Genomic DNA, 11,405 nt, shown 5'->3' with positions numbered 1-11,405 from the left:
TTTTATTTTAGAGAAATTATAGACCATTTATTGAAGATGCTTTTAATTAAATATCTAGATTGAATAATTATCGTAATTAATAATATAATATTTATTTTAAAATAATACTAAATAGGTGTTTGCACTACAAGGTTGGTAAATTTTATTTTCGAAATATATCCAGTTATATGTAAATTCCATAACAGGTAATAAACCATTAAAACCAACCAATCAGTATTTTTTTTCCATGTACCTTTCTGTGTTTGATACCTAACTCTCTGTTAGCATTAACCAATGAATGAGTTAAAAAATGTCCCTCACATTTGATGTCCTTGAATACAAGTTATTTATAGGACCAGTTAAAATTGTACAATTTTCTTAAAATTATAATGATCTTATTTTTTCACAATATTTTGTACTTTTGCTTTTAAAATTCCTAAATTGATTTGTATTTATTATAAAAAATCTTTTTTATTAGAAATAAAATAATCATATTTGAATTAATGGGTAGCATTTATTGTATTTCTGTATATTTTATGTAATATATTTTTATTGTTCTCATTCAATGGTTTACGTATTTGTATGATATTATAAAGTATTTGACAAAAACTATTAAAAATCATTAAAAATTAAGAATTATATATGATTTAAAAACATAAGGGACCATTTATTTGATTTAAACAAATGTTTAGATTCCACCAGTGCAGGTATGTAGAAAGTTTACCCTAAAAGTGGCGATTGCTAAATGGGTCCCACACCCAACAATGGCACCTTGTTGAGAAGATGAGCTGGTACCCCCCTGCCTCTACCACTTCTCCCTCTATAAAAGTAACTCGCTACCCACCTCGTCGAGGACGAGAAATCTTTCTCTCTCTCTCTCTCTCTCTCTCTCTCTCTCTCTCTCTCTCTGTCTGGCGTGTGTGTGTGTTGTATCTATATCCATAGCCGTCGCCCTGCTACGTCGGTTGTTTAGTTTTGTTCGTTTTATCTTGAATCATATACAATCCCTTTTGAACGAACATATCGGAACCCAAATTCAAACGCCGCCCAAATCGCTCTTTTCTTTTGCTTCCCACTCTAATCTCAGTCGGAGGTGAAGTGGGTGCTCGCTTGCTTTCGAATCATTTCTTCTTCCAAAACTGATTTGACATCGGTTCAGATCTGATAAAGAACAGTTCACGAAAGCTCTTTATTGAAAGGATCTGAATCAGTGTAACTTTTTCAGAAGATTGTGGGATTTCGATAATGTCGGTGGCTTTGAATCATGCTGTTCATGCTCTACCCGACCCGGATTTGACGAAATCTCTTAATACCCGTCCGTTAAACGGGTTAGCCCGGATTGGGGTCGGAAGGAGCCGGACATGGGCGAGTCGAGGTTCCGTTGTTAAACAGTCTAGTCTGTTAGGGAAGAAATTCTACGGGACTAGGCTGCTACGCGGGTCGGTTTCCGAGACGCTCCATCAATGGAAATCGGATGGTCCAGGTCGTGACCCGAAGCTTAGGGTGGTGGTTCGGTCGTCTTTGTCGCTAGTGCCGGAGAAGCCATTAGGGCTTTATGATCCATCCTTTGATAAGGATGCATGTGGGGTCGGCTTTGTTGCTGAATTATCCGGCAAAAGTAACCGAAAAACGGTAAGTATTTGAAAATTTATTTTTATGTTGAAGTTTTTGGATCAAATTGATGACTGAATTACTTGTGGGATCTGATTCAGGTGACTGATGCGATTGAGATGTTGGTGCGTATGTCACATAGAGGTGCTTGTGGATGTGAAACTAACACCGGCGACGGTGCCGGAATTCTCGTCGGTCTTCCACATGACTTCTACAAGGAGGTATATATATACACACATATATATATATATATATATATATATTTATCTTTCTATATATAGCTTTGTTCATCCTGACCATTTAATGACTTCATTTTGTGGGTGAAAATGTAAATGGTGATTAATCGACAAATTTTCATGATATGAGATTAAAATAATGAGGTGAATTAACCCCAAGGGTGGGTCTGATTGATTTGAGCTTTTGGCTCTAAAAAGATCAAAAGTAGTAGCAGGAGGTCTCAGTTTCAAATCCAATCCAAGGAGGAAAAAAAAATCCTCGTGACCATGACGGTTCAAAATGCGGTGACTCCGGACAAAGCAGTTGGTCGTCCTGGGATTAGTCGGTTCGCATAGCGGGTTGGATATCTAGGTTAATAAAAAAAATATAATGAGGTGAATGGTTCAAAATAAGGTAACATTGAAACCGATCATCCATCTTAATAAACTGGAAAATAGAGGTCTTAGCTTAAATTTCTGTTAAATTGGGTTGTGTAGATTTGGTTTTGATCGGTGAATCAAAAGAATTATTTGTTTTATTGGGTTTAATTTACTGATATATTCATATTACTGGATGCTTTGCATCACCAGGTGGCCAAAGATGAAGGATTTGAGTTACCACCACCTGGGAAATATGCCGTCGGCATGTTCTTCTTGCCCACTTCGGATACCAGAAGGGAGCAAAGCAAGATTGTATTTACAAAGGTATCTTAACTTTAAATGAAGAAATAGTAATGGGGTTTGAATTTACTTGCTCCTATGCAAAGGGTTTCTTGATCTTTATGCTGCATTTGTTTTTAAATTCATGATTCTATTTGCAGGTTGCCGAGTCACTTGGGCACACCGTTCTTGGCTGGCGTTCTGTTCCAACCGAAAATTCTGGATTGGGCAAGTCTGCTATACAAACAGAACCCATCATAGAACAAGTGTTTCTCACACCCACTTCTAGATCAAAAGCTGATTTCGAGCAGCAGGTATTTAGGATCTTCACCAATTACCACCAAAGTTCAAAACTTTAGGTTTTTTGTTCATTTTTAATATGGATGATGCTTATATTGTTTACTGATTGCTATTTGCAGATGTACATACTAAGGAGGGTTTCAATGGTAGCTATCAGGGCTGCGTTGAACCTTCAACATGGCACGGTTAAAGACTTCTATATATGTTCTTTATCATCTAGGTTTGTTCTTTAGTTCTGGTTGATTATTGTTCATATTTATACTTATAAAGGGTTGTTAAAAATTTAATTTATTTTGTTGCAGAACTGTTGTATACAAAGGTCAGTTAAAACCCAACCAGTTGAAGGAGTATTATTATGCAGATCTTGGCAATGAAAGGTTTACGAGCTACATGGCCCTGGTAACTATTTAATCTATACACTTGATTCTTTGTCTGCTGACTCTATACTTAACAACAGCATTGGATCAACCGGTTAACGGGAGAGAGATGCGAGGTTGAGGAATGACTTCTGAGGCATTGAAGTACGATGGTCTCTTAAGTTCTTTAACTCCCTTGATTAATTTATGAATTTGGATTGGATGCTGGATTGGATTCGTTGGTTGGTGGTGAGTTGGTAAATAACCTCGTTAAGAAGTACATCATGTTTACAAAAACTTGATGCAGTGTTTTACTCGGAAGATGAAACTTCCATTCAACAGTTTTTGAAAGAAATTTTGTGTAGGGCTTACATGATGTTTACTACTGGCGCTGTGGTTTGTTGACATCCAAGATACAAACCTTGATCGCTGTTTTGAGTTTTGACATCATTATAGATGGCACTGATTGAAGATTTTTGGTTTTTTGTTCTTCGGTGCAGATTCATTCTCGGTTTTCAACCAACACTTTTCCTAGCTGGGACCGTGCTCAGCCTATGCGTGTTCTTGGCCATAATGGAGAAATTAACACACTTAGGGGGAATGTTAATTGGTAAGTCCTCCAATTTGCAGTCTATCCATTTCTGTTTAAACTCTGTATGTATGTGAGTATGCATGTGTGTCTATATATATTTATCAATCAATTGGTAGCTCTATATGATGAACTTGTATGTTTCTTTATTCAGGATGAAGGCACGTGAAGGCCTTCTAAAATGCAAGGAGCTTGGCCTCTCAAAGAACGAGATGAAGAAACTTCTTCCCATTGTAGATGCGAGTTCATCAGATTCAGGTAAGAACAAATATGTCTGATTTACCACTAAAATGAGTTACAAATATCTTTTAGACCAATTTGTTTTTTAGATATTGCTTAGACCAATTTGCTTTTTAGACATTCCCGACATTTGATTTGATGTGGTAGTCGTATTAACCATTTTTTTCTTGCTCAGGTGCTTTTGATGGTGTTCTCGAGCTTTTAGTGCGTGCCGGTCGAAGTCTTCCTGAAGCTGTTATGATGATGATCCCTGAAGCCTGGCAAAACGACAAGAATATGGATCCTAAAAGGAAGGCCTTATATGAATATTTCTCGGCTTTAATGGAGCCATGGGATGGACCTGCTCTAGTTTCATGTATGATTTTCGTTTCACTCTTGGCGGTTACTCGAAACATCTAATTTGTGCTTAACTAGAAACTCATGTGCAGTTACTGACGGTCGCTACCTTGGAGCTACACTCGATAGAAATGGGCTGCGTCCAGGTCGTTTCTATGTTACTCACAGCGGGCGAGTTGTGATGGCAAGTGAAGTTGGGGTTGTTGATATTCCACCCGAGGACGTTTCTAGGAAAGGTAGACTTAATCCTGGGATGATGCTTCTTGTGGACTTTGAGAAACATACCGTTGTAGATGATGAAGCCTTGAAACAACAATATTCACTATCAAGACCATATGGGAAGTGGCTTGAACAGCAAAAGATTGAATTAAGGAACATCGTTGAATCTGTTAATAAAGCTGGCAGGGCCATCCCTGCAATTGGAGGAGTATTAAAAGTAAGCCTTTCTTCTTTCTTGTCATAAGTTTTTCTTCTTCAGAATTATATTAATTTTTCAAAATTTTAATCTAAAGGCATCTCCCGAGGATGATAACATGGAGAATATGGGTATTCGGGGACTCTTGGCCCCATTGAAGGCTTTTGGGTATGGATCCTTTTTGGTTCAAATACTTGTTTCTTGAATTTTTATTGCCCGTGGATTGAAAATTTGAAATGTTGACTTAATTATGCAGTTACACAGTTGAATCCTTGGAGATGCTTTTACTTCCAATGGCAAAAGATGGTGTTGAAGCCCTTGGTTCAATGGGAAACGATGCTCCATTGGCTGTCATGTCTAACAGAGAGAAGCTAACATTCGAGTATTTCAAGCAAATGTTTGCACAAGTAACAAACCCACCTATTGATCCTATCCGGGAGAAGATTGTAACTTCTATGGAATGCATGGTCGGACCAGAAGGCGATCTTACAGAGACCACAGAAGAGCAATGCCATCGACTCTCTCTAAAAGGACCACTTTTGACTATTGAAGAGATGGAGTCCATTAAGAATATGAACTATAGAGGGTGGCGAAGCAAAGTTCTTGATATAACCTACCCAAAAGAACTTGGTCGAAAGGGATTGGAGGAGACCCTAGATAGGATCTGTTCTCAGGCACATGATGCCATCAAAGAGGGTTATACTACAATTGTGCTTTCTGACAGAGGTAACACATGAAACTATCTTATTATGCATTTGATTTAAAATGTGTTCAATAATTTAACCTTTTTGGTTAATATAATGCAGCTTTTTCATCAAAGCGCGTCGCAGTAAGCTCCCTCTTGGCTGTTGGTGCTGTCCACCATCATTTAGTTAAGAAGCTTGAACGTACCAGAGTTGCATTAATGGTAGAATCTGCCGAGCCACGCGAAGTACACCATTTCTGTACGCTGGTTGGATTTGGAGTTGATGCTATTTGTCCGTATTTGGCCGTGGAAGCCATTTGGAGGATGCAGGTTGATGGCAAGATCCCACCAAAATCTAACGGTGAATTCCACTCAAAGGACGAGTTAGTCAAGAAATTCTATAAAGCAAGTCAGTACGGAATGATGAAGGTTCTTGCCAAGATGGGTATATCAACTTTGGCTTCATATAAGGGTGCACAAATTTTTGAGGCAGTTGGGTTATCAACAGAAGTAATGGAAAGATGTTTTGCTGGTACTCCAAGTCGAGTTGAAGGAGCAACATTCGAAGCTCTTGCTGGGGACGCACTTCAATTGCACGATTTAGGATTTCCATCACGAAAGTTTCCACCAAACAGTGCAGAAGCGGTTTCTTTGCCGAACCCTGGAGATTATCATTGGAGAAAAGGTGGTGAAGCTCATTTGAACGACCCTCTTGCGATAGCAAAGCTGCAAGAGGCAGCCAGGGGTAACAGTGTTGCTGCGTATAAGGAGTATGCAAAGCGTATACATGAATTAAACAGAAGTTGCAATCTGCGTGGATTGTTGAAGTTTAAAGAAGCAAGTGTTAAGGTTCCTTTGGAAGAGGTTGAACCGGCTAGTGAAATTGTTAAGCGATTTTGTACTGGAGCCATGAGTTACGGCTCTATATCATTGGAGGCACACACCACCCTTGCCATGGCTATGAACAAAATTGGAGGCAAATCTAACACAGGTATGTACCTGAAAAATTCTATCTTTATATTTGTGTTCTTGAAAGGGACGGGAATGAAAGGAAAAGAGACAAGTTTTCATGTTCTAGGAAATATGTCATTTTTACAAATATACGCCTTATATTTGTTATTCTCACTTGTCTTTATGAGGGTATTTTTGTCATAAAGATATCTTTTTTGTTTGGTTTTCCCTCTTTCTTTTCCTTCAAAAAAGGGTTTTGAGAACAAGATGTTAAGGTAGACATGAAATATCTGAAGCTTTGTTTTCTTACATCTTTGAAAGCTTACGGATTTATTGTTGAAAAAATTTCTGTAGGTGAGGGAGGTGAAAATCCATCTCGTTTGGTACCTCTTCCCGATGGTTCGATGAATCCAAAGAGAAGTGCTATCAAGCAGGTTGCTAGCGGACGATTTGGAGTTTCTAGTTATTACCTTACAAACGCTGATGAACTGCAAATAAAGATGGCTCAGGTATATTTTCTCTATTGTTTTCTAAACCGAGAGTCTCCCTATTAGTTAAATAAATAGATTGTCGTTAGCCCCCTGTATTCCTGTTGAAACAGGCGTCCCTCTTGTTTATGAATTTATGTTAATGGACAGATGATGCTGAGTCTGCAAAGCACCTCATGGTGACTTTGCATCTTTAAGTCATACCCACATTTGGCATTTGGTGAGGTTAAACATAAACCAGAATGTTTATTATATGTCGAATGATTACATTACTTATTTTGAACTAATTGTCAACAGGGAGCAAAGCCCGGTGAAGGTGGTGAACTTCCGGGACACAAGGTTATTGGCGACATTGCTATCACGAGAAATTCTACAGCCGGGGTTGGATTAATTAGCCCCCCTCCACATCATGATATCTATTCGATCGAAGATCTTGCTCAATTGATTCATGATCTGAAGGTAATAATGTAGTCAATTGCATTAGTTGGATTTCTTTGTTTCTTGCACAATCTGTTAAAAATTTCTGACACTTTGTGGTTATAGAATGCGAATCCATCTGCTCGAGTAAGTGTGAAGTTGGTTTCCGAAGCTGGTGTGGGAGTTATTGCTAGCGGAGTTGTGAAGGGCCATGCGGATCATGTCTTGATCTCCGGTCATGATGGTGGAACGGGTGCTTCTAGGTGGACGGGTATCAAGAGTGCTGGGCTCCCATGGGAACTTGGTCTAGCTGAGACGCATCAGACCCTAGTTGCAAACGATCTTCGTGGTCGAACCGTTCTCCAGACAGATGGTCAGCTGAAAACTGGAAGAGATGTAGCCATTGCAGCTCTCCTTGGGGCTGAGGAGTTTGGTTTCAGTACCGCTCCTCTTATCACACTTGGTTGCATCATGATGAGGAAGTGTCATAAGAACACTTGTCCTGTAGGGATTGCTACCCAAGATCCAGTTCTTCGTGAAAAATTTGCAGGGGAACCCGAACATGTTATCAACTTCTTCTTCATGTTAGCAGAGGAGATGAGGGAAATCATGGCTGAAACGGGTTTTCGGACCGTTAATGAAATGGTGGGACGTGCTGATATGCTTGAAGTCGATAGAGACCTGATTAAAAACAATGAGAAACTAAAGAACATTGATCTGTCTTTATTACTTCGACCAGCTGCTGACATCCGACCAGATGCTGCCCAGATTTGTGTACAAAAACAGGATCACGGTCTGGATATGGCTCTGGATCAACGGTTAATAGTGCTTGCGAAACCTGCATTAGAAAAGGGTCTTCCTGTATACATCGAATCACCAATTTGCAATGTTAATCGGGCAGTAGGGACAATGCTTAGCCATGAAGTAACTAAACGTTACCATTTGGCAGGCCTTCCAGCCGATACCATTCATATCAAACTTAACGGAAGTGCAGGTCAGAGTATTGGAGCCTTCCTTTGCCCGGGAATAATGCTTGAGCTCGAAGGCGATAGCAATGATTATGTTGGGAAAGGCTTGTCAGGTGGCAAGATTGTCGTTTATCCTCCAAAAGGTAGTGGGTTTGATCCTAAAGAGAACATTGTGATCGGAAATGTGGCTCTCTATGGGGCAACCAGTGGAGAAGCTTATTTTAACGGGATGGCAGCCGAACGATTCTGTGTTCGTAATTCTGGGGCTAAAACAGTGGTGGAAGGTGTTGGTGATCACGGGTGTGAATACATGACTGGCGGAACTGTTGTTGTGCTCGGAAAAACTGGGAGGAACTTTGCTGCTGGCATGAGTGGTGGAGTTGCTTATGTTCTTGATGTCGATTCGAAGTTCCGGTCAAGATGTAATACAGAGCTTGTTGATCTTGATAAGGTTGAGGAAGAAGAGGATATTATGACTCTGAGAATGATGATACAGCAACACCAACGACACACAAACAGCCAGTTAGCAAAAGAAGTACTCGCTGACTTCGAGAATCTTTTGCCTAAATTCATTAAGGTCTTCCCAAGGGATTATAAGCGGATTTTGGCTGCCATGAAAGTAACAAAAGCTGCAGAGAAGGCTGCTGAAGAAGCTGATATTAGAGAAGAAGACGAGTTGGAGGAGAAAGATGCTTTTGAAGAACTTAAGAAGTTGGCAGCCAAGTCAAGTGTGGCCGTGAATCAGGTGAATGAAACAGTCAATCAGGTAAATCTTCTTAACCTTTATGAACAGAATTGCTATTCGGTGGTTGTGCTGGATAAACAGTCTAAATGATATAAATGACTATTTTACCCCTCAGCCTATTCAGCCCATTAAGCAGCAAGTGTTTTGGCATTTCAGGTCAAAGAGGTTGAAGAGGTCGAACTGGTCACACGACCATCTCAGGTTGATAATGCCATTAAACACCGTGGATTTGTTGCATACGAGCGTGAGGGAGTATCTTACAGGGACCCTACCGTTCGGATGAATGATTGGAAGGAAGTTATGGAAGAGACAAAACCTGGGCCACTCGTGAAGACTCAAGCTGCACGGTGCATGGATTGTGGTACGCCTTTTTGCCATCAGGTAAGGAACTACTTTCCCTCGTTATGCTGATTGTATTACATCCTTTCCGTGTTGTAGTTAATTTGTCTTTCGAAAACAATGGCAGGAACACTCTGGTTGTCCGCTTGGCAACAAAATTCCCGAATTCAATGAGTTAGTTTACCAAAATAGATGGCGTGAAGCACTAGATCGACTTCTTGAGACCAATAACTTCCCTGAGTTCACCGGCCGAGTGTGCCCAGCTCCATGTGAAGGTTCTTGTGTTCTCGGTATCATCGAGAATCCCGTTTCGATCAAAAGCATCGAGTGCTCGATTATCGACAAGGCCTTCGAGGAAGGGTGGATGGTGCCTAGACCTCCTGTCAAGAGAACAGGGTACGTTTCCTGACTTTTTCTTCAGCTCTACAGTTTTCTCATATTTGGGTATTCTGAAAATTCCCTTATCCAACAGAAAAAAGGTTGCGATTGTTGGGAGTGGACCAGCTGGCTTGGCTGCGGCTGATCAACTAAACAGGATCGGCCACACGGTGACCGTGTTTGAGCGTGCTGATCGAATAGGTGGACTCATGATGTATGGGGTTCCCAACATGAAAGCAGACAAAATTGATGTGGTTCAAAGGCGGGTTGACCTTATGGCCAAGGAAGGTGTGAATTTTGTGGTTAATGCCAATGTGGGAAATGATCCATCGTATTCCATCGAGAGTCTTCGTCAAGACAACGATGCCGTTATTTTAGCGGTGGGTTCAACAAAGCCAAGGTGCGTTACGAGAAGCTGTTAACGAAATTCTGAAATGTGGTCGATATTTTCTACCAGTATACTAAAAGCAACTTGAAATGTACTTTTGCAGGGATCTTCCTGTTCCTGGACGAGAGCTATCGGGAGTACATTTTGCTATGGAATTTCTGCATGCAAATACTAAAAGCTTGTTGGATAGCAATCTTGAGGATGGTCAATATATCTCTGCAAAGGGAAAGAAGGTGATCGTGATCGGTGGAGGTGATACTGGTACCGATTGTATCGGGACTTCTATAAGACATGGTTGCACCAGCATCGTGAATCTTGAGCTTCTTCCTGAGCCACCACGAACCAGGGCTCCAGGCAACCCTTGGCCACAGGTTTGTCAAATCTTGTGTGCAAATATGAGTCACTRCAACAAAATTAGGACGTCAAATATCTCTAAATGCCCAAATAGACGTTCTGTATTTACAACGATATTTAGCTAACAAGGTCTTGTTTTGTGTTGATATTTTTGGCATACAGTGGCCTCGTGTATTCCGTGTTGATTATGGACACCAGGAAGCTGCTACAAAATTYGGCAAAGACCCACGATCATAYGAGGTATTGACTAAAAGGTTYATTGGTGACGAGAATGGAGTAGTGAAAGGGTTGGAGTTGGTTCGTGTTCAGTGGGAGAAGGATGAGAGTGGACGGTTCCAGTTTAAAGAAGTCGAGGGTTCTGAAGAGATCCTCGGAGCTGAYCTGGTTTTGCTAGCCATGGGTTTCCTTGGTCCTGAGCCGGTAAGTATTCTTTTTTGATATAGTACATCCAATCGTTATATTTTCTTAAAATCACTTTAGTTGCTAAACGGGCGGTATTTGCAGACAATTGCGGACAAACTGGGGTTGGAGAAAGACAAGAGGTCAAACGTGAAGGCGGAATACGGGAGGTTTTCAACGAATGTGGAAGGTGTATTTGCTGCTGGTGATTGCCGGAGAGGGCAATCTCTAGTGGTGTGGGCTATCTCGGAAGGGCGGCAGGTGGCGGCACAGGTGGATAAGTTTCTGGTGGAAGATGGAAAGGAAGGTGAAAGCAGGTGGTTAGAATCAGGGAAGAAAGAACAAGAGGCAATTAGGGCATAGTGAAAAAGATAGAGATTAGTTGGGTGGGTTATATGGTGAAAAAGGGTTGGGGAATGAATGAATATGTGTGGGTGTGGAAGTAAGTTTAGTTTTGGTTCAGGTTCAGGTTCAGGTTCAGGCAGCTGAATGAATAAGCTGTGCTGTTTATAGCCTCTGTTTTTTTCTTGGTTGTTGCTTGTTTGAACTTTGATGAAATAAATGTACAGATGGCTCTGTTTTGTTTCATCAA

At 40.6% G+C, this 11,405-nt stretch overlaps 1 protein-coding gene across 6 annotated transcripts; it reads left to right on the top strand.

Annotated features, from left to right (window-relative positions):
• The first annotated feature begins 904 nt into the window (after positions 1-904).
• LOC112508668 (glutamate synthase 1 [NADH], chloroplastic) lies at positions 905-11,405 on the top strand. Of its 6 annotated transcripts, XM_025113355.1 has the most exons (22): positions 905-1,611; positions 1,692-1,811; positions 2,397-2,510; positions 2,627-2,779; positions 2,885-2,985; positions 3,068-3,164; positions 3,622-3,731; positions 3,865-3,968; positions 4,126-4,305; positions 4,379-4,722; positions 4,799-4,869; positions 4,958-5,427; positions 5,508-6,377; positions 6,692-6,846; positions 7,123-7,284; positions 7,369-8,976; positions 9,112-9,336; positions 9,422-9,690; positions 9,767-10,072; positions 10,164-10,431; positions 10,577-10,834; positions 10,919-11,405. In XM_025113355.1, the coding sequence occupies exons 1-22, from the start codon at positions 1,225-1,227 to the stop codon at positions 11,174-11,176; spliced, it is 6,630 nt and encodes a 2,209-aa protein (XP_024969123.1). In that variant the 5' UTR covers positions 905-1,224; the 3' UTR covers positions 11,177-11,405. The 6 variants fall into 6 exon arrangements, with proteins under 6 accessions (XP_024969123.1, XP_024969128.1, XP_024969126.1 ...); XM_025113360.1 differs by lacking the exons at positions 10,164-10,431; positions 10,577-10,834; positions 10,919-11,405 and having other exon boundaries at positions 9,774-9,922; XM_025113358.1 differs by lacking the exons at positions 905-1,611; positions 1,692-1,811; positions 2,397-2,510; ... (1 more) ...; positions 2,885-2,985; positions 3,068-3,164 and adding an exon at positions 3,224-3,286.

This window comes from Cynara cardunculus (genome assembly GCF_001531365.2).
Source record: "Cynara cardunculus var. scolymus isolate 2C chromosome LG 3, CcrdV1, whole genome shotgun sequence".
In the NCBI taxonomy this organism is placed as follows: domain Eukaryota; kingdom Viridiplantae; phylum Streptophyta; class Magnoliopsida; order Asterales; family Asteraceae; genus Cynara; species Cynara cardunculus.
Note: the sequence above shows the minus strand (reverse complement) of the source record. Positions and strands in the feature narration are given on the sequence as shown.